General features: G+C 44.1%; 1 protein-coding gene across 1 annotated transcript in view; it reads left to right on the forward strand.

Annotated features, from left to right (window-relative positions):
* Nucleotides 1-22,613, forward strand: part of ARMH4 (armadillo like helical domain containing 4) — a 240,406-nt gene that overhangs the window by 33,056 nt on the left and 184,737 nt on the right. Inside the window, exons 2-4 of the mRNA XM_075330953.1 lie at nt 2,790-3,863; nt 15,025-15,228; nt 18,060-18,260. Coding sequence (XP_075187068.1) covers nt 2,790-3,863; nt 15,025-15,228; nt 18,060-18,260 — 1,479 coding nt within the window. The remainder of the gene's footprint in view (nt 1-2,789; nt 3,864-15,024; nt 15,229-18,059; nt 18,261-22,613) is intronic.

The following is a 22,613-nucleotide window of genomic DNA, read 5'->3' on the forward strand; positions in this document are numbered from 1 at the left end:
TGGTGCAGTTCCTGGGGGTCGGACCCCTGCCGATTGATAAGTTAGCATCTATCTCTTGGATGCATAACTTTTTTCACCAGACAACCCCATGAAAACTCCAGTTTGTCCGACAGCTATCTTTCCTGACTTCCCCATATACTTGAGCTCTCATCTCGGCAGAACATTAATGTATTTTCAAGTGGCAAACATGAGAGACGCTACCAGTTGGCTTTATCTCCTGGATAACAAAACGGTCAGGCATTAAAATTCACTGTCCGACCCTTATCTTTTCTAACATAATGTGCTCGGGGAGAGTCGGGGGGGGGGGGGGCACCCATACACAGAAGACTGTTGGCCAATCCCGCCAATATTGGTGGGTTTGGCCGACTCATTGTGCAATAGTTTAGCTAAAGGGGTATTCCCATGTCCAAGATCCTATCCCAATGTGTAGTAGGTGTAATAATAATAATAATAAAATTAGCAGGTGCCTTTAAATGGAAATGTAGCATAGTTCACCTGATTGACGGTGTCTCTTACCTCATGTGCAGGACATTGCAGGACTTTAGGTATCCATGAGCAACTAACTAACGGTCCCTATATGAGTGGTCTAAACCATGAGCTGCAATACCCTGCACATGAGGTAAGTGACATAACTAATCATGAGCACTATACTACATTTCTAATTGGAGGTATTTGCTAATATTATTATTAAGACAGCAACTACATATTGGGATAGGATCTTGGAACAGAAAATAACCCTTTAGTCTTTAAAGAGTTACATCATCCTTGTGAATACAGTATTCCCTACAGAGGGGCAACTTCTAAATTGATGCTGCAAAGCTGTATCCTATTAAAATGGTAAGGTTAAAATTATAAAGAGGCTGTAAATATTCTTGTAAAAACTGTGTGAGGACATATTAGTAGGATGTAATAACAAGCTAAAAGAAGGGAATGTACTGGTAGATATGGGGGAGGTGGAAACAGTCACAGACGGCCGCCGGTACCATAAGGGGTCCCTCTGCCACATAAAGAGGCATCCATTTAATCAATGGCACATGGTAGGTGGGGCTCTGTTACAGATTTTGCACAACTGCAATGTGTTTGGTGCAGTATATTTTTTCATGTTGACCTATGGCCTGTGCATATTATTCTCTTGCTGAGTACACTACCTTTGGCAAATATTTCTTAGAAGTGCCTTCTCCTTTGATGTTTCTCACAGCTTTCCGGTAGCACGCCCTATATTATATTGCCTTGTCATAAACCTAAATTGATGGTGTGCCTATGAAAATAATATATTATTAATAATTTTACTTAAAGGGGTTATCCACTTTTATGGATAATTGTTTTGTTTTTTTTAACTTAAATGCAAAAAATTTGGGCTAAAAATTATTTTTTTGCAATTGGGTTTCATTAAAAAGTTTGCATCATTAGACTTCTATAACCTCATGCTGCACTGTCTGTTGCAGTCTCCAGAATTTGTCAGACAGCGCTGTACAATGGTTTGCCAAGGAGTTTGTAAAGCCCGCTTTACACGCTACAATATATCTTACGATGTGTCGTTGGGGTCATGTCATAAGTGACGCACAACAGGCATCGTAAGTTACATTGTAGCATGTAACAGCTACGTGCGATTGCGCTTGAATGGTAAAACGTTCATCGCACGCACGTCGTTCAATTCCTAAAAATTGAACGTCAGGTTGTTCATCGTACATCGCAGTGTGTGACACCCCGGGAACGATGAACAGATCTTACCTGCGTCCTGCAGCTCCCGGCCAGCAATGCGGAAGGAAGGAGGTGGGCGGGATGTTTACGTCCCGCTCATCTCCGCCCCTCCGTTTCTATTGTCCGGCTGCCGCGTGACGTCGATGTGACGCCGAACGTCCCTCCCACTCCAGGAAGTGGACGTTCGCCGCACACAGCGAGGTCGTATGGACGGGTAAGTACGTGTGACGGGGGTTAATCCTTTGTGCGACACGTTCAACAAATTGAACGTGCCGCACATACGATGGGGGCGGTTACGATCGCATACGATATCGTATGCTGGATCGTATGGTGTAAAGCAGGCTTAACTCTTTCATCTGTCTTTTTTTTTTCATTTGTCTTATACCTGATTTATGACCCCATACAATATCATAAGTTGAATGTGCAGGGAAACAATGAGCCAAATAGTGCCAAATGTTCTTTGAAACCAAATTGCAAAAATTATTTTTAGTCCCAAATACATGAATTTAATTTAAAAAAAATCCTTAAAGTTGACCCCTTTTAAAGTGGATTGTTAAGGATTGGAAAAAGATAAAGGAGCCGATTCATTAAAGCTTTTAAGCCAGAAAACTTTTGTTCAGCGTAGAATTGCACAAACATTTAGTGTTTTTTTGGCCATTTTCATGCTAGGTTGAATCAGCTACAGCAAAATTGACCAATTCAGGGAGGATGGGTGTGCGGCAACGCACATTTGGTAAATTCGTTAAAAGTGATGGCGTTGGCTGACTGGAGTAGCATTTTTGGCACGGCACATACCACTAATAAGATGTAACAAATCGATTATGTGGCTCCTATTGTTTCCGATCAAGACTCCCATAGAGCGAGCGGGCACTACGCCAGTCTTGATGAATCGGCCTCATACCCTTTTCCCTTACCAAGTGGTGCTCACGTTAATGTAAGCTACTCAAGCCTCATTCATGTGAGTAGAGACATGGTCAAGAAGGGTGCGATTTTGGAATAATGTAGACCCTTTTTCTAATTCTGGATGACCCATTTACCCTATGGGTGTGTCTGTTTAGTAATATATTTTTTCTTTTTATCTCTTTAAGAATTCTGCTTTCTGCGTATATTGGCAGTCCCATCAGCCACCATGAAGAGGTCACTCGTCTTCCATATATGTGGGGTGCTGTGTAGTCTCCTGCTCCTTCCACCAAATGCAACATGTCTTTCTCTACAGAGGCTACACAAGCATAGTATCCTTGACGTCAACGGAGGGTTTGATGGACCAGTTAACACTGAACCCGATGACGTTCTTCCACCCACTTTGTCTACTTTCGAAACAGATACCAATAACTTTCCTTTTTACGTGACCTCATCAGACAATGAACTTGTTGTTCCCCAAGAATCTCAAAATAACTTGAACCTACAAAATAGCAGTATAGTGGTTGAAAGAGGCCCAGAGGCTGACAGTCTTGGACTTATTGGGCTTGGTCTCATTAGCCAAGGTAAGACTTTAGATGAGACTGGAGTTCTCACCACGGCTGACTCTACCATTGGCTATATCCCAAGTGTGACACCGCGAGTCGAAGCCAAAAATGAAAGTTTTCCTCCAACAGAAAATAATAAAACGGACTTAAGTCAAAGCAAATTGGAAAATTCATCTCAGGTCAACACCATAGAGATGTTAACGACCAACCCAAGGACCAGCATTGTTGATATTGAAAGTGACCACTCTACGGTATCTTTTCAGCTTGCTGCACAATCGTTGACTACAGTCAATACTGAATTTCCTGCAGACCCGGACCCTACAATGATAATCATTAAAAACACTGAAAATGAAGAACTGATTGTCCCAGAATTAGAAGAAGAATGGGATGATACAAAGGATACAACTCAGAGTCCTAAAAACCTAGGTAGGACTGAACTTACTACTGCAGGTCTTATGGAAGAAGAACATGATGAGGTAGCCATGTTCACCACTTCTCCCGGAATAACTGTGATGTCCGACGACAAATCTGTCTTCAACGTTACAGAAAATTCTCTTGTTACTGAATTAGAAGAAACAATTTCTCCAAAAGTCACCGATTCCACTGAATTAAACCCAGAACTCAGTGCTACCACGTTTACATCCCAACCAAACATAGAGGTGAACCAAAGTCAAGACCTCTCTTCAGCAAACACAGGTAAGGGGAGCAAATAATACAGTAGACTCGTAGCAAAATAAAAATGTCACATCAGTGTGAGGGGCATGTAATTGATGGCGTTTCCTTGTCACATCTGGTAGCGCTTATACCTGGCTCACAATCCAATGACCGCGGAGAGCGTAAATGTTGCAGATGGAAGTCTTAACCACTGCTCATTTTTCAGCTGATAGATCTATTGGATGAAGCAGAGACCTTTCCTTGAATTTTTCCGATTCCCCTCGGGCAGTTACTTGCTGTCACGACTAAGCCTAATTTTGCTAGGAAGGGAATTATTTTGTGTAAGGCGTAAGGAATGCTCACTGATTCAATTAACAGGAAGGAGATAGTAAAAGTCACGGCTGCCCGACAAGATTAGATCAGACTGTTGGTTTTTTTTTGTGCATTTTGTAAACCTGATGTTATAGAGAGCCGACTGTAATCCTACTTTGGTGTGATGGTGTGCCGCCCCGTGGCAGCAGCCGAGCTGCCCGGATCTGGGTTCTCAGTGGCTCAAGGGTCTCCGGACCCGGGGGTCGTGCGGCCACTCAAATGAAGGGGGTATTTACAAGGGATTATAGAGTTTGTGACGCCACTCGTGGGGCGCGGAAACTGGGGTGAATACCGCCGCTGCCGTTGGGGAGTACCCGGGATGATGACGGGGGGGAGGGGCAGCCAGGTGTTGTGACCCTTCACGGGTAGGGAGGATACCCCGGAACTCGGTGTTTGGATAAGGCCGTGGGATGCATGGATCACTCTTTTACTCGCTCAGTCCATTAAGCAGACACCGACAACTGAGTAAACCAAGTCTCTGGACACCACTGCCGCTGAGGGGAGCTAGTTCGGGTCCCGTCTCCAATGGTGCTGCCTGCTGATCCCTGACCTGCCTCCTGGCACTAACTTTACTTCTCTGGTGGTCCCGGTAGTGTGAAACTTGCTGGGCCCCGCTCCCCACTGTGGCTAAGTGTGGGAGCTTGCTCTCCAGGCTCACGCTTGGGATTTTCTGGACCGTTTTGGATAGAAAGTCCTATCCCCCTCGTTGCGCTAGTGCCCCGATTTTGGAGCGGTTGGGGACGAATCTTGAAGACTCCGTTCTCCACGGGTAAATTATCGGGTTGCCTGCAGCTACTCCTCGATCTATGGTCCACGTACCCAGTCATGCCTCGGTCACGGACCGGTGATGGTGCAGGGCCGCCGGATGTCCTGCTCGACAGATCCGAGCCCCTTGCTATGATCCCCTGCGACTGGGGGTCCAACTCCTCTAGGCCCAGACCATTGTCTGCAACCTAGACAGTTTATTTATGGGAGTCCCCGCTCCCGACCTCCTCAGAGCTCCTCATAGCTCAAGGGCTACTCTCTCACACCACCGACTAACTCACACTCTCTGACTACACTCCTCACCTCCCCTTCCTTACCCCCCAGGGGGCGACTCTATTCCACTCAAGCCGTCCACTAGTGTGTCTAGTGGGTGTGGTGCAGGGTGTATCTAGGATTTGATTTGCTGTTGTAGGAAACACCATTTGGTTAGGGACCCAGAACCACGAGGGAGGTGGATACTGCATGGGAGGGTAGATTTTGCAATACCCTGTGACGACCTGATAGTCCAGGAGCGTCACATTGGTACAACCACTTTCTTTTGAAAATTAGTTAAAAATTGTTCTCATTGAATTCAATAGAAGAATCAAAATTCACAGCAAAACCCAGTTGGACTACTTAAGATGACTAGGAGGCATGAGACACCTAGTCCTGTACTGATAATCTCATGCTGATAAAACACTGATTTTATTGAAACAGCAAAACACAGCCTAGTAAGTGACAAAACTAGATTATTGAAAGGAATAGAGGCCTCTCATATGATGAGAAGTTGAAAACATTGCATTTGTTTAGCTTAGAAAAAAGACATCTCAGAGGAGATCTCATTTAAATATATAAATACATATGTGTTCAATATAAAGGACTGGCACATGACTTATTCCTTCCAAAGACAATTCTAAGGACCAGGGGGTACACACTGCAAGTGGAAGTAAAGAGATTCCGGCAGATAAATAGGAAAGGGTTCTTTACAGTTACAGCAGTCAGACTGTGGAATGCCGACCACAAGAGGTAGGATTGGCAGATACTATTGTGGAAGTGGCCTAAGCTATAGCTTGTTTGTTTAAACGTAATAAGAATATCTGTGTATGTAAATAATCAAAATATAGATGTAGTAGAATAATTATCTGTGTGTCTATGTGGCAATTGCACAGATCTATAATATAATTCTAAGCTGTATAGTCATGAAGGGGTTACCAAGGATAAGTGAACAGATGTATAAACAATGCACAAAGAAAGTATTTATGCTTATCAGTAGTTCCACACAAAGAAGGAATGTGCCATCCATGGGATGAAATGTGGGTACCTACACTCCACAACACTCCACACCTGGACACACACACACCTCCACACATCAGGAACAACGAACTACAGCGTACCTGCAGGCGCCGGCAATGAGGAAGGAAGGAGGTGGGCGGGATGTTACACCCCGATCATCTCCGCCCCTCCGCTTCTATTGGGCAGCCGCTTAGTGACGCCGCTGTGACGCCGAACGAACTGCCCCCTTAGAAAGGAGGCGGTTTGCCGGCAACAGCGACGTCGCTAGGCAGGTAAGTATGTGTGACGGGGACTAATGATGTTGTGTGCTATGGGCAGCGATTTGCCCGTGACACACAAACAACGGGGTCGGGTGCTTTCACCAGCGATATCGCTGCGTGTAACACCCCCTTACCTTATAGCTGAGGATTGGGGCACCTTTCAGACATGAACTTGGATGAGTTTCTAGTTCAAGCCATTTTTTGCACTGGACATCCCCTTTAGGAAAACAAGGAATACTGAGACATCTGAGATCTGCAGAATTGTGAATGAAGCTCTGGGCTGTAATACTTTCCGTAAGTCAGGATCAGTACAAACTCATTCATTTTGACAATAGTCTTCTGTAGAGCATTTTAAATGTAGAGGACATTGAGGTGCTCCGAGGTATACTTTAAGCTATATACTTCTGTATATTCCGTTTTCTGAAGTTTTCAGTTGTGAATTACGGTATCTCTGTCACGTGGACTTGGTTTGCTCCTATCTCCTCTCTGGTCACATAGCTTCACAAACATAAAAGAAACGGTAGAAAAACATAACTAATGACCATGGACTTTCATTTCTGAGAAATGGGAGCTCTGCCCAGTGGAGCCTTCTGCTTTGTGAAAAGATTAGAGTGCGATCATACAGCTGAGTATTAGGCTGAAATCAGACGTCCGTCCATATTTCACGGGTCTACTGCCCTGAACACTGGCATTTATGAGGCTATGAGTTCAAGTCAGGAGGGCTCCGGTCAGTGTTACCACTGCACTCCATAAACAAACCCTATCTGAAATACACTGCAGAAATTTGCTTCGGATCAAAATGTATATTTAGCCTACTTCCTAAATAAACTGTAGTGTATCCATAGACGTCTACTGCGCAGACCCAACAAGTTTATGTCACAATATTTTTTGGAGAGCAGCACTTGATATAGTAATAGTGCCCTTCTCTGTGCTTTAATATAGTAATAGTGCCCCCCTCTGTGCTTTCATATAGTAATACACCGTGTGCAGAATTATTAGGCAAGTTGTATTTTAGAGGATTTTTTTTATTATTGATTAACCACTATGTTCTCAATCAACCCAAAAGACTCAAATATCAAGCTTAATATTTTTGGAAGTTGGAGTGGGTGTTTTTTAGATTTGGCTATCTTAGGAGGATATCTGTTTGTGCAGGTAACTATTACTGTGCAGAATTATTAGGCAACTTAATAAAAAACAAATATATTCCCATCTCACTTGTTTATTTTCACCAGGTAAACCAATATAACTGCACAACATTTAGAAATAAACATATGTGACATGCAAAAACAAAACCCAAAAAATTAGTGATCAATATAGCCACCTTTCTTTATGATGACACTCAACAGCCACCATCCATAGATTCTGTCAGCTGCTTAATCTGTTTACGATCAACATTGCGTGCAGCAGCCACCACAGCCTCCAGACACTGCTCCGAGAGGTGTACTGTTTTCCCTCCCTGTAGATCTCACATTTTATGAGGGACCACAGGTTCTCTATGGGGTTCAGATCAGGTGAACAAGGGGGCCATGTCATTATTTTTTCATCTTTTAGACCTTAATTGGCCAGCCACGCTGTGGAGTAGTTGGATGCATGTGATGGAGCATTGTCCTGCATGAAAATCATGTTTTTCTTGAACGATACCAACTTCTTCCTGTACCACTGATTGAAGAAGTTGTCTTCCAGAAACTGGCAGTAGGTCTGGGAGTTGATCTTCACTCCATCCTCAACCCGAAAAGGTCCCACAAGTTCATCTTTGATGATACCAGCCCATACCAGTCCCCCACCTCCATCTTGCTGGCGTCTGAGTCGGAGTGGAGCGATCTGCCCTTTACTGATCCAGCCTCTGGCCCATCCATCTGGCCCATCAAGAGTCACTCTCATTTCATCAGTCCATAAAACCTTTGAAAAATCAGTCTTAATATATTTCTTGGCCCAGTCTTGACGTTTTATGTTATGTTTCTTGTTCAAAGGTGGTCGTTTTTTAGCCTTCCTTACCTTGGCCATGTCCCTGAGTATGGCACACCTTGTGCTTTTTGATACTCCAGTAACGTTATGAATATGAGGAAAAGAGTTTTTAGAGTGCACAAAAACACAAATTTTATTAAACACACCATACAAAAGTGAACATCCAGATGTCATAAAAACATGTTAAAAATGGAGATGGCGGATAGCCCCCCATACAAGCAATAATAGCCAGTGCTGGAACATATTGGCTGATAAGAAGGGTTTACATTGCATATTGCCAGGTACAGAAACGCATACAACAACTGAACACTAGATTACACTGCCTCTCAAATAGCATAAAGTTCCATGTGGAAGATAGCACAGCAATCTGCAGTACCATGCATGCATATATTAAGCTGCAGTCCCAAAAGAGATCTGTGTCGCACAGGGATAGGGGGTACTCAGATCCGGGCCAAGGGGACGCTTCTGAAGGTATCACGGTGGCGTGACCCGGTCTGTGATCCCAGGAACCACAACAAAAGGGGCATTATATAAAGGGGAGATTTGGTAGTCTATGTTCCGTGACGCCACCCGTGGTGTGCGGTGAGGTAATGCAGCACCGCCGCTGCCGGTCACAGGATCCCGGGGATGGTAATGGGCAGCAAGGTGGTGATTTTCCCTCCACGGGTAGGGTGTTGATGTCCCGGGACCCCGGTGTGATGGATTGGGGAGTAGGAGTACTCACAGTATAAGGTAATAACTGACACGAGTCCTAGAATTAACCAAGTTGCTGGTAACTGGTGCTCACGGCTGCTGTGAGGACGGGTCCCACACCTGTATGTGTAATTCGGGTGTTTTTCTCCTGCCTGGTGTCTGTGTTTGTGTCTCCTCCGTACACAGGAAGTGGCTGGCCTATTCCTGAGGCCCTCACTGCCACGTCTCCTAGCCCCACACAGGGGCTGCTTCCAGCCCTCTCTCCTCCTGCAGACTGACTGAAACTAAACTCTGCTCTCCCCAAGCTCCTCTCTCCCCCTCCTGTTTTCCTGAGGAGGGGGCGAGTGGGGCCTGATTGGCTAGTGTGTCTTGGTGTGGGAAACTCCCCAAGGGAGAGTGAGCTCTTCACCATAAAGATGTATGCAGACCTCTGTGACACCCTGGTTTTGCCAGGGCGGCACAGATCCATATATCCAAACCTATGGCAGTGATGAAAAGCCCAATGTAGACAACCAGCCCATAGTATCAATGTAATGGAGGGGGATGCCTCTTCCCTGATGAAGATTTTCTAATTGAAACATACGTAGGCTCTTCTGAGGCCTCCCTTAGACGGAGCCCCCCTCCATTACATGTTCCAGCACTGGCTATTATTGCTTGTATGGGGGGGCTATCCGCCATCTCCATTTTTAACATGTTTTTATGACATCTGGATGTTCACTTTTGTATGGTGTGTTTAATAAAATTTGAGTTTTTATTTATAAAAATGTGTTTTTATTCATGACATGCTGTTGAGTTTGTGCTCAGGGTGGCGATCCAGCAGATTCTGGACCCACCCCTCATTTTGTATGGTGTTGTGGAGTATTCTTCCCCTAACTCCAGTAATGTTGCAGCTCTGAAATATGGCCAAACTGGTGATAAATGACATCTTGGCAGCTTCACGCTTGATTTTCCTCAATTCATGGGCAGTTATTTTTGCGCCTTTTTTGCCCAACACGCTTCTTGCGACCCTGTTGGCTATTTGCCATGAAATGCTTGATTGTTCAGTGATCACGTTTCAAAGGTTTGGCAGTATCAAGACTGCTGCATCCCTCTGCAAGACATCTCACAATTTTGGACTTTTCAGAACCCGTTAAATCTCTCTTCTGACCCATTTTGCCAAAGGAAAGAAAGTTGCCTAATAATTAAGCACCCCTTATATAGGGTGTTGAGGTCATTACACCGCACCCCTCCTCATTACAGAGATGCACATCACCTGATTTACTTAATTGGTAGTTGGCTCTCAGCCTATACAGCTTGGAGTAGGACGACATGTATAAAAAGTATCATGTGATTAAAATACTCATTTGCCTAATAATTCTGCACACATTGTAGTGCCCTCCTCTGTGTTTTCATATAGTAATAGTGCGCTCCTCTGTGTTTTCATATAGTAATAGTGCCCTCTCTGTGCTTTCATATAGTAATAGTGCCCCCTCTGTGCTTTCATATAGTAATAGTGCACTCCTCTGTGTTTTAATATAGTAATAGTGCCCTCCTCTGTGCTTTCATATAGTAATAGTGCCCTCCTCTGTGCTTTCATATAGTAATAGTGCCCCCTCTGTGCTTTCATATAGTAATAGTGCCCTCCTCTGTGTTTTCATATAGTAATAGTGCACTCCTCTGTGTTTTCATATAGTAATAGTGCCCTCCTCTGTGTTTTCATATAGTAATAGTGCCCTCCTCTGTGCTTTCATATAGTAATAGTGCCCTCCTCTGTGCTTTCATATAGTAATAGTTCCCCCTCTGTGCTTTCATATAGTAATAGTGCCCTCCTCTGTGTTTTCATATAGTAATAGTGCACTCCTCTGTGTTTTCATATAGTAATAGTGCCCTCCTCTGTGTTTTCATATAGTAACAGTGCCCTCCTCTGTGTTTTCATATAGTAATAGTGCCCTCCTCTGTGCTTTCATATAGTAATAGTGCCCTCCTCTGTGCTTTCATATAGTAATAGTTCCCCCTCTGTGCTTTCATATAGTAATAGTGCCCTCCTCTGTGTTTTCATATAGTAATAGTGCCCTCCTCTGTGTTTTCATATAGTAACAGTGCCCTCCTCTGTGTTTTCATATAGTAATAGTGCCCTCCTCTGTGCTTTCATATAGTAATAGTGCCCCCTCTGTGCTTTCATATAGTAATAGTGCCCTCCTCTGTGTTTCCATATAGTAATAGTGCCCTCTTCTGTGTTTTCATATAGTAATAGTGCCCTCCTCTGTGTTTTCATATAGTAATAGTGCCCTCCTCTGCGTTTCCATATAGTAATAGTGCCCTCTTTTGTGTTTTCATATAATAGTGCCCTCCTCTGTGTTTTCTTATAGTAATAGTGCCCTCCTCTGTGTTTTCATATAGTAATAGTGCCCTCCTCTGTGTTTTCATATAGTAATAGTGCCCTCCTCTGTGTTTTCATATAGTAATAGTGCCCTCCTCTGTGCTTTCATATAGTAATAATGCCCTCCTCTGTGTTTTCATATAGTAATAGTGCCCTCCTCTGTGTTTTCATATAGTAATAGTGCCCTCCTCTTTGCTTTCATATAGTAATAGTGCCCTCCTCTGTGCTTTCATATAGTAATAGTGCCCTCCTCTGTGCTTTCATATAGTAATAGTGCCCTCCTTTGTGTTTTCATATAGTAATAGTGCCCTCCTCTGTGTTTTCATATAGTAATAGTGCCCTCCTCTTTGCTTTCATATAGTAATAGTGCCCTCCTCTGTGCTTTCATATAGTAATAGTGCCCTCCTCTGTGCTTTCATATAGTAATAATGCCCCCCTCTGTGTTTTCATATAGTAATAGTGCCCTCCTCTGTGCTTTCATATAGTAATAGTGCCTCCCTCTGTGTTTCCATATAGTAATAGTGCCCTCTTCTGTGTTTTCATATAATAATAGTGCCCCCTCTGTGTTTTCATATAGTAATATTGCCCTCCTCTGTGCTTTCATATAGTAACAGTGCCCTGCTCTGTGTTTTCATATAGTAATAGTGCCCTCTTCTGTGCTTTCATATAGTAAGCGCCCTCCTCTGTGCTTTCATATAGTAATAGTGCCCTCCTCTGTGCTTTCATATAGTAATAGTGCCCTCCTCTGTGCTTTCATATAGTAATAGTGCCCCCCTCTGTGTTTTCAGAGTAATAGTGCCCTCCTCTATGTTTTCATAAAGGAAAGGTGCCCTTCTCTGTGCTTTCACATAGTGCCCCCCTCTGTACCTCCATATTGTAGTAGTGCCTCGCTCTCTGCCTCTATATAGTAATAGTTCTCCCTCTGTGCATCTCTTTCTGCCTCCATGTAGTAATAGTGGCGCTCGTTCTCATCTTTATATACAGTACCATAGTAAGGACTCTTCTCTGGGCCTACATATAGTAATAGTGCCCTTCTATGACTTCATATGGTATTTGTGCCCACTTCTGTGTCTCCACATAGTACTAATGCTACCATTGTGCCTCAATATATGAATCCCCTTCTGTGCCTCCATTTAGTCATAGTGAGCCCTATGTGCTGTTTGGACCTAGAGGAGTCTGACCCCCGGCTAGGTGCCTGGGACCTGTCTTGGAGGACGGTCAGCAGCCTGAACATAATCACCGGTCCGGGACCGAAGGCACGACGGGGTACACGGCCCCTAGGTCGGGAGAAGCTTCAGGCAACCCGGCAATTAACCTGCGTAGGACAAGACCTCTATGGACTGTTCCCACGAAGCTCAGATCGGGGGCACTAACATAATGAGGGGAATAGAGCTTTCCAAACAAGCAGCCCACTGAAATCCCAAGCGTGAGCTCCTGAGAGCAAGCTGTTCTACTTAGCCACAGTGGGGAGCGGGGCCCGGAAAGCTCCAAGCTGACAGGCCACAAAGGACACTCTAAAATACTGTGCCGGGAGGCAGGTCACGGACCACCAGGCAGTGCTGCAGGGAACGGGACCCGGACGAGCTCCCCCAAGAGGGCAGCGGCACCCAGAGACTTGGTCTACCCTGTTGCCAGCATCTGCTTCATTGCTGAGTAAGTACCAGATTAACCCCTGCAACCAGCGAGCCTGCACTTCCCCTGCATCCCATACCACCATCCTGAGTCCCGGGGGCTGTTCCCTACCCGTGGAGGGTAACGTCATCTTGCTGCCGGAGTACATCACCCCAGGTACTCCCAAGAGCAGCGGCGGTACTCCCAATTACCGTACACCACGGGTGGCGTCACAAACTATATCTCCCCTGTAAATGCCCCCTTCTTCATTCGGGTGTGACCCTTAGTCCCCCGGATCTGGAGACCCTCGAGCAACGAGCAGTGACAGCCGGGTCCGAGCGGTTTGACCGCTGCTGGGGCATTACACATGCGTGGCCACTAGTGATGAACGGCACTACCATGCTCGCGTGCTCACTACTCGTAACTAGTGATGAGCGGGCACTACCATCACTAGTACCCGCTCATCACTAGTTACGAGTACCGAGCACCTGAGCATGGTAGTGCCCGCTCATCACTAGTTACAAGTACTGGGAACCCGAGAATGGTAGTGCCCGCTCATCACTAGTTACGAGTAGTGAGCACCTGAGCATGGTAGTGCCTGCTCATCATTAGTTACGAGTACTGAGCACCCGAGCATGGTAGTGCCCGCTCATCACTAGTTACGAGTACTGAGCAACCGAGCATGGTAGTGCCCACTCATCACTAGTTACGAGTAGTGAGCATGATAGTGCCCGCTCATCACTAGTTACGAGTACTGAGCACCTGAGCATGGTAGTGCCCGCTCATCACTAGTTACGAGTACAGAGCACCTGAGCATGGTAGTGCCCGCTCATCACTAGTTACGAGTACAAAGCACCTGAGCATGGTAGTTCCCGCTCATCACTAGTTACGAGTACTGAGCACCTGAGCATGGTAGTGCCCGCTCATCACTAGTTACAAGTACTGAGCACCTGAGCATGGTAGTGTCCGCTCATCACTAGTTACAAGTACTGAGCACCCGAGCATGGTAGTGCCCGCTCATCACTAGTTACAAGTACTGAGCACCCGAGCATGGTAGTGCCTGCTCATCACTAGTTATGAGTACTGAGCCCCCGAGCATGGTAGTGCCCGCTCATCACTAGTTACAAGTACTGAGCACCTGAGCATGGTAGTGCCCGATCATCACTAGTTACGAGTACAGAGCACTCGAGCATGGTAGTGCCCGCTCATCACTAGTAACGAGTACTGAGCACGGTAGTGCCCGCTCATCACTAGTTACGAGTACTGAGCACCTGAGCATGGTAGTGCCCGCTCATCACTAGTTACAAGTACTGAGCACCCGAGCATGGTAGTGCCCGCTCATCACTAGTTACGAGTACTGAGCACCCGAGCATGGTAGTGCTCGCTCATCACTAGTTACGAGTACTGAGCACCTGAGCATGGTAGTGCCCGCTCATCACTAGTTACGAATACTGAGCACCTGAGCATGGTAGTGCCCGCTCATCACTAGTTACGAATACTGAGCACCTGAGCATGGTAGTGTCTGCTCATCACTAGTTACGAGTACTGAGCACCTGAGCATGGTAGTGCCCGCTCATCACTAGTTACGAGTACTGAGCACCTGAGCATGGTAGTGCATGCTAATCACTAGTGGGTACCTCTCTTTCAACAGGGGAACACAATGGGGTCCCCATTTCTTCAGATAGAGAAAATCAAATCTGTTAAAGACCCGTGTTAGTTGGGATCCCTGTTTCAGATTTTGCATTGAGGCCTGAAAGCTTCACATTAAGCAACTGGCAGCAGGTTCAATTGCCAGGACCATCATTATTTTCACTGAAATATCGAGCATGATTTTATCAGGATTCTCTGCATCTTTGCACTCTATTGGTTTTGCCTTCACTGCAGTTCTCCATGTTTTTTTTGCCAGATGTTAAGCAGCTGACTGCAAATATAACTGAAAACAGCAACACAACTTTGACAGATGCCATCTTTGTGAATGTGACAAGCCAAGATGCCACCGTGGAGCCTGAAGTGAGAAACTTAGGAATGGATACTTCTACTCTGCAGATGGAGGCCCTGCAGAATGAAACCAATGTGAACACACAGGATAGTGAAGTCCCTGAGAGTGAAGGTAAAATATACATGTATACAGGATTCTGGGCAGAGGACTATCTATCTATCTATCTATCCCTCTATCTATCTATCTATCTATCTATCTATCTATCTATCTATCTATCTATCTATCTATCTATCTATCTATCCCTCTATCTATCTATCCCTCTATCTATCTATCTATCTATCTATCTATCTATCTATCTATCCATCCCTCTATCTATCTATCTATCTATCTATCTATCTATCTATCTATCTATCTCTATCTATCTCTCTATCTATCTATCTATCCTTCTATCTATCCCTCTATCTATCTATGTCTCTATCTATCTATCTATCCTTCTATCTATCCCTCTATCTATCCCTCTGTTAGGGCCAGGTGGACGGGCAGACCCAGGAGGTGGATCCACTGGGCCGAACACCTTACTGAAGGCAAGGGGTCCGGTAGCCGGAGCACTACAGGTAGCAGGACAGTCCGTACAAAAGAGTGGAGTGGAGAAGTCCCTGGGACCACGGAGTCACTGATGGTAGTCCGGGTGACGGAGCTCAGGTTCGGAGGCCGAGATGTTGTCAGGCAGAGTCCGGAACCGATGGAGCGAGAGGACGGATCACCACAGGGATCAGAGATGGTACGGACTGACGGGATGGCAGACAGTCAGCGTTCGGGAATCGTCAGGACCGGATGGCGAGGCAGGAGCGGCTCTAGAAGAGAGATAGGTAAGTATACCAGCAGACGCAAGGAGACCTGACTCCTAGCTTAGGAAACACGAAGAACAGGCCCCGCCCACTTGGACATTAAACCCCTTTATACCCTGTACCTGTGTGTTCAATATCCTGTCAGTGGACGCTGGCCCTTTAAGAGAGGGTCAATGACCGCGCGCGCGCCCTAATGCGCATGCGCGAGGCCCGGGTGCCAGAAGCCAGGGCAGGGAGCGGTGAATAGGAAGCAGGGGAGCCGGCCTGGAGTAGAGCTGCCGACAGGCGCCGGGAGCGGGGACCGGGCCGCCTGGGGACCGCAGGTGATGGGGGCTGGAGGCTGTGGAGCGGGGAACGCCTAACAGAGGAGCCGGGGAGCGAAGCAGGGAAGCCGGGGAGCGTGGCAGGTGAGCCGGGGAGCAGGGCAGGGGACCCGGGGAGCGTGACACCCTCTATCTATCCCTCTATCTATCTATCCTTCTATCCATCTATCTATCTATCTATCTATCCATCCATCTATCCCTCTATCTATCCCTCTATCTATCTATCCCTCTATCTATATATCCCTCTATCTATCTATCCCTCTATCTATCTATCCCTCTATCTATCTATCCCTCTATCTATCCATCTATCTATCTATCTATCCCTCTATCTATCCCTCTATCTATCTATCTATCTATCCCTCTATCTATCCCCCTATCTATCTATCTATCTATCTATCTATCTATCCCTCTATCCCTCTATCTATCCCTCTATCTATCTCTCTATCCCTCTATCTATCCCTCTATCTATCTATCTATCTATCTATCTATCTATCTATCTATCTATCTATCTATCCCTCTATCTATCTATCTATCCCTCTATCTATCTATCCCTCTATCTATCTATCCATCTATCTATCTATCCTTCTATCTATCTATCTATCCTCTATCTATCTCTCTATCTATCTATCCCTCTATCTATCCTTCTATCCATCTATCTATCTATCCCTCTATCTATCTATCCTTCTATCTATCTATCTATCCCTCTATCTATCTATCCTTCTATCTATCTATCTATCCCTCTATCTATCTATCTATCTATCCTTCTATCCTTCTATCTATCTATCTATCTATCTATCCCTCTATCTATCTATCCATCCCTCTATCTATCCCTCTATCTATCTATCTCTCTACCTATCTATCTATCAATCAATCTATCTATCCCTCTATCTATCTATCTATCTATCTATCCCTCTATCTATCTATCTATCCATCCATCCATCTATCTCTCTATCTATCTATCCCTCTATCTATCTATCTATCTATCTATCTATCCCTGTATCTATCTATCCTTCTATCTATCTATCTATCTATCTATCTATCTATCTGTCTATCTATCTATCCTTCTATCTATCTATCCTTCTATCTATCTATCTATCCCTCTATTTATCTGTCCTTCTATCCCTCTATCTATCTATCTATCTATCGATCCCTCTATCTATCCTTCTATCTATCTATCTATCCCTCTATTTATCTGTCCTTCTATCCCTCTATCTATCTATCTATCGATCCCTCTATCTATCCTTCTATCTATCTATCTATCCCTCTATTTATCTGTCCTTCTATCCCTCTATCTATCTATCTATCGATCCCTCTATCTATCCTTCTATCTATCTATCTATCTATCTATCCCTCTATTTATCTGTCCTTCTATCCCTCTATCCCTCTATCTATCTATCTATCTATCTATCTATCCCTCTATCTATCTATCCTATCTATCTATCTATCTATCTATCCCTCTATCTATCCCTGTATCTATCTATCTATCTATCTATCTATCTATCGATCCCTCTATCTATCTATCTATCTATCTATCTATCCCTCTATCTATCCCTCTATCTATCCTTCTATCTATCTATCCTTCTATCTATCTATCTATCTATCTATCTATCTATCTATCTATCTATCTATCCCTCTATCTATCCCTCTATCTATCTATCCTTCTATCTATCTATCCCTCTATCTATGTATCTATCTATATATCTTTCTATCTATCTATCTATCCCTCTATCTATCTATCTATCTATCTATCTATCCCTCTATCTATCTATCTATCTATCTATCCCTCTATCTATCTATCTATCTCTCTTTACTCTTTGTTTTATCATTGTAGGTTTTAATCATTCTTCTAAGGAGGATGAGGAGTTTCTCGCTAGTTCTATCTCTCCAGTTACCCCAATGGCCACCACAGAGATTGAATCTACCAGCATCATTAGCACAGTCACATCTGTGTCCCGTGTAAGTGTAGACATCCCGCCAACCAGACGAATCACTACCACAGTGTCTGACGGGTTGGACAGGCTAGAATCGGAAGGTATGTGTGAGATATGTATGATATAAAAGGTATATTGATAGACAGATAGATATCTGTGTGTGCTGCAGTGAGTAAAATAAGTATTGAACACATCATCAATTTTTTATGTAAATATATTTCTAAAGATGCTATAGACATTAAATTCCTACCAGATGTCAGTAACAACCCATCCTATTCAAAAATGCAAATAAATTAAAACCATAAATGTTCATAAATTTAGTTATGTGTAATAATGAGAAGACACAGGGAAAAAATATTGAAAACATGCAGAACGAGAGTTGTAAAAAGCCATGGAAAATCATAATACCAGCTGAAATCTATCAGTAATTAAAAAACAATTCTGCCACTTAATGAAAAATAATATCAGTTGGTTCAACTAATGGCCTATAAAAGGTGTCTCTTTCCAAGATGCCACACAACTAACATCTAATGATGGGTAAAACCAGTGAGCTGTCTCAAGACCTTTGCAACCTTTATTATTGCAAAACATGCTGATGACATTGGTTACAGAACAGTTTCAAAACTACTGAAGGTTGATGTGAGCACTATTGGGGCATTAATCCGGAAGTGGAAAGAATATAATTTCACCCTAAACCGACTATGACCAGGTGCTTCCCGCAAAGATTTCAGGGAGAGGAGTGAAAATAATTATAAAAGTCAATGACCACCTGTGAAGAGCTACCAACCTAGAATCAGAAGGTACAATTGTTTCAAAGAAAACAATAAGTAATGCACCCTCCTTTAATGGGCTGTGTGCACGCTCACCTTGCAAGACTCCATTGTAAAAAAAAAACAAAAAAAAAACACTTTTAACAACTTTTAAAGTTTGCTCAACAACATTTAGACAAGCCTGTGAAATACTCAGAGAATATAGTCTGGTCAGATGATGCCAAAATTTAACTTTGGCTGCCATAATACACACCATGTTTAGAGGCCAAAAGGCAAATCACCCCCAAAACACCATACCAACAGTGAAGTTTGGAGGTGCGAACATCATGCCGTTGGGCTTTTTTTCCCGCATATGGCACTGGCAAACTTCATATTAAGGAAGGATGAATGGACAAATGTACCGAGACATTCCAGATAAATATCTGCTGCCATCTACCAGGATGATGAACATGAAACGAGGGTGAATATATCAGCAAGACAATGATCCCGAACACACAGCCAAGGAAGCTTTCAGTCAGTTTCAGATATAGAAAATAAAGCTGCTAGAATGGCCGAGCCGATCACTGGGGCCAAATCCAATAGAAAATGTATGGAAGTAACTAAAGCCCAGAGTTCATATAAGGAACCTATGGGACCGTCAGTGTTTGAAGAGTGTTTGTATGGAAGAATGGACAAAAATCCCACCTGAGCAATGCATGAGACTAGTTTCTCCATACAGGAGGCGTATTGAAGCTTCATCACCAACAAAACCTTTTGTGCGAAATACTAACTACATTTCAGAAAACATATTTAATACTTTTTCCCTGTGTCATTTCGCATTATTACACATAACTTAATTTATGGACATCTATGGTTTGATTTCTTTGCCTGTGTCGATTGGATGGGTTGTTACTGACATTTTGTGAGAATTTCATGTCAATAGCACCTTTAGAAATATATTTACTTAGAAAATTGGTGGCGTCTTCAATACTTATTTCACTCGCTGTTTAGCCTCTAGGGAGCTGCATGACTTCTTACAATAGTTGTCCTCACTTTTCAGATATAACACCTCGGTGTGTTACTCCCAGCTTACTTCTAATATATTCTCATTGTTTGTTTTGACATTGTCTTCTTTGTAGTTTTGCATATTTGTATATTTTGTGGTTACATCATTTTTTATAAACCTACAAATATTGCCCGCAAGCCAATGGTCCCATATAGCAAAGCAATTGCCTCAATTGCAGTCATAAGCAATAAAAACCTACAAAAATATGACTGCATATACACTAAACAAAAATATAAATGCAACAGTGTAGTTTTTGCTCCAATTATTCATGAGCTGAACTGAAATATCTAAGACTTTTTCTATGTACAAGAGGCCTTTTTTTTTTTAAAAATATTGTTCACAAATGAGTCTAAATTTGTCTTAGTGATCACTTCTCCTTTGCGGAGATAGTCCATCCACCTCACAGGTGTGGCGTATCAAGATGCTGATTAGACAGCATGATTATTGCACAGGTGTGCCTTAGGGGTACTTCTCACATAGCGAGATCGCTGTGGAGTCACAGGTTTTGTGACGTACCAGTGACCTCATCAGCGATCTCGCTGTGTGTGACACTAAGCAGCGACCTGGCCCCTGCTGTGAAATCGCTGATCGTTACACACTGTTCTGGTTCATTTTTTGCTCGTTGGTCTCCCGCTGTGCAGCACACATCGGCGTGTTTGACGGCGGGAGACCAACGAGCACCGACTCTGTGTAAGCAGCGTACGCTGGTAACCAGGGTAAATATCGGGTAACTAAGCAAAGCGCTTTGCTTGGTTACCCGATATGTACCATGGTTACCAGTGCACACCGCTTAGCGCTGGCTCCCTGCACACGTAGCCAGGGTAAATATCGGGTAACTAAGCAAAGCAATTTGCTTAGTAACCCGATGTGTACCCTGGCTACGTGTGCAGGGAGCCAGCACTAAGTGGTGTACGCTGGTAACCAGGGTAAATATCGGGTAACCAAGCAAAGCGCTTTGCTTAGTTACCCGATATTTACCCTGGTTACCAAGCGCCGCATCGTTACAGGAGTCGCTGGTGGCTGGTCGCTGGTGAGATCTGCCTGATTGACAGCTCACCAGTGACCATGTAGCGACGCACCAGCGATCATGACCAGGTCGTATCGTGGTCGGAATCGCTGATACGTCATTTAGTATGGCGGTACCCTTAGGCTGGTCACAATAAAAGGCTACTCTAAATGTGCAGTTTTATCACACAGCACAATGCCACAGATGAAGTTTTGAAGGAGCGTGAGATTGTCATGCTGACTGCAAGATTGTCCCCCAGAGATGTTACCCGTGAATTGAATGTTCATGTCTCTACCAAAAGTCGCCTCTAAAGGCATTTCAGAGAATTTTACAGTACATCCAACTGGTCGAACAATCACAAACCATGTGTAAGCAGACCAGCCCAGGGCCTCGACATCCAGTACAGTGCTGGCCAAAAGTATTGGCACCCCTGCAATTCTGTCAGATAATACTCAGTTTCTTCTTGAAAATGATTGCAATCACAAATTGTTTGGTATTATTATCTTCATTTAATTTGTCTTCAATGAAAAAAAATTGTCATAAATCCAAATGGGATATAATTCCACACAAAACATAAAAAAGGGGGTGGACAAAAGTATTGGCACTGTTTGAAAAATCATGTGATGCTTCTCTAATTTGTGTAATTAACAGCCCCTGTAACTTACCTGTGGCACCTAACAGGTGCTGGCAATAACTAAATCCCACTTGCAGCAGTTGACATGGATTAAAGTTGACTCAACCTCTGTCCTGTGTCCTTGTGTGTGCCACATTGAGCATGGAGAAAAGAAAGAAGACCAAAGAACTGTCTGAGGACTTGAGAATCCAAATTGTGAGGAAGCATGAGCAATCTCAAGGCTACAAGTCCATATCCAAAGACCTGAAAGTTCCTGTGTCTACGGTGCGCAGTGTCATTAAGAAGTGTAAAGTCCATGGCACTGTGGCTAACCTCCCTAGATGTGGAAGGAAAAGAAAAATTGACGAGAGATTTCAACGCAAGATTGTGCGGATGGTGGATAAAGAACCTCGACTAACATCCAAACAAGTTTAAGCTGCCCTGCAGTCCGAGGATACAACAGTGTCAACCCGTATTATCCATCGGCGTCTGAATGAAAAGGGACTGTATGGTAGGATACCCAGGAAGACCCCACTTCTTACCCCGAGACATAAAAAAGCCAGGCTGGAGTTTGCCAAAACTTACTTGAAAAAGCCTAAAACGTTTTGGAACAATGTTCTCTGGTCAGATGAGACAAAAGTAGAGCTTTTTGGGAAAAGCCATCAACATAGAGTTTACAGGAAAAAAAAGAGGCATTCAAAGAAAAGAAGACGGTCCCTACAGTCAAACATGGCAGAGGTTCCCTGATGTTTTGGGGTTGCTTTGCTGCCTCTGGCAATGGACTGCTTGACCGTGTGTATGGCATTATGAAGTCTGAAGACTACCAACAAATTTTGCAGCATAATGTAGGGCCCAGTGTGAGAAAGCTGGGTCTCCCTCAGGGGTCATGGGTCTTCCAGCAGGACAATGACCCAAAACACTTCAAAAAGCACTAGAAAATGGTTTGATAGAAAGTACTGGAGACTACTCAAGTGGCCAGCAATGAGTCCAGACCTGAACCCCATAGAACACCTGTGGAGA

This window comes from Anomaloglossus baeobatrachus, chromosome 12, assembly GCF_048569485.1.
Source record: "Anomaloglossus baeobatrachus isolate aAnoBae1 chromosome 12, aAnoBae1.hap1, whole genome shotgun sequence".
Lineage (NCBI taxonomy): Eukaryota > Metazoa > Chordata > Amphibia > Anura > Aromobatidae > Anomaloglossus > Anomaloglossus baeobatrachus.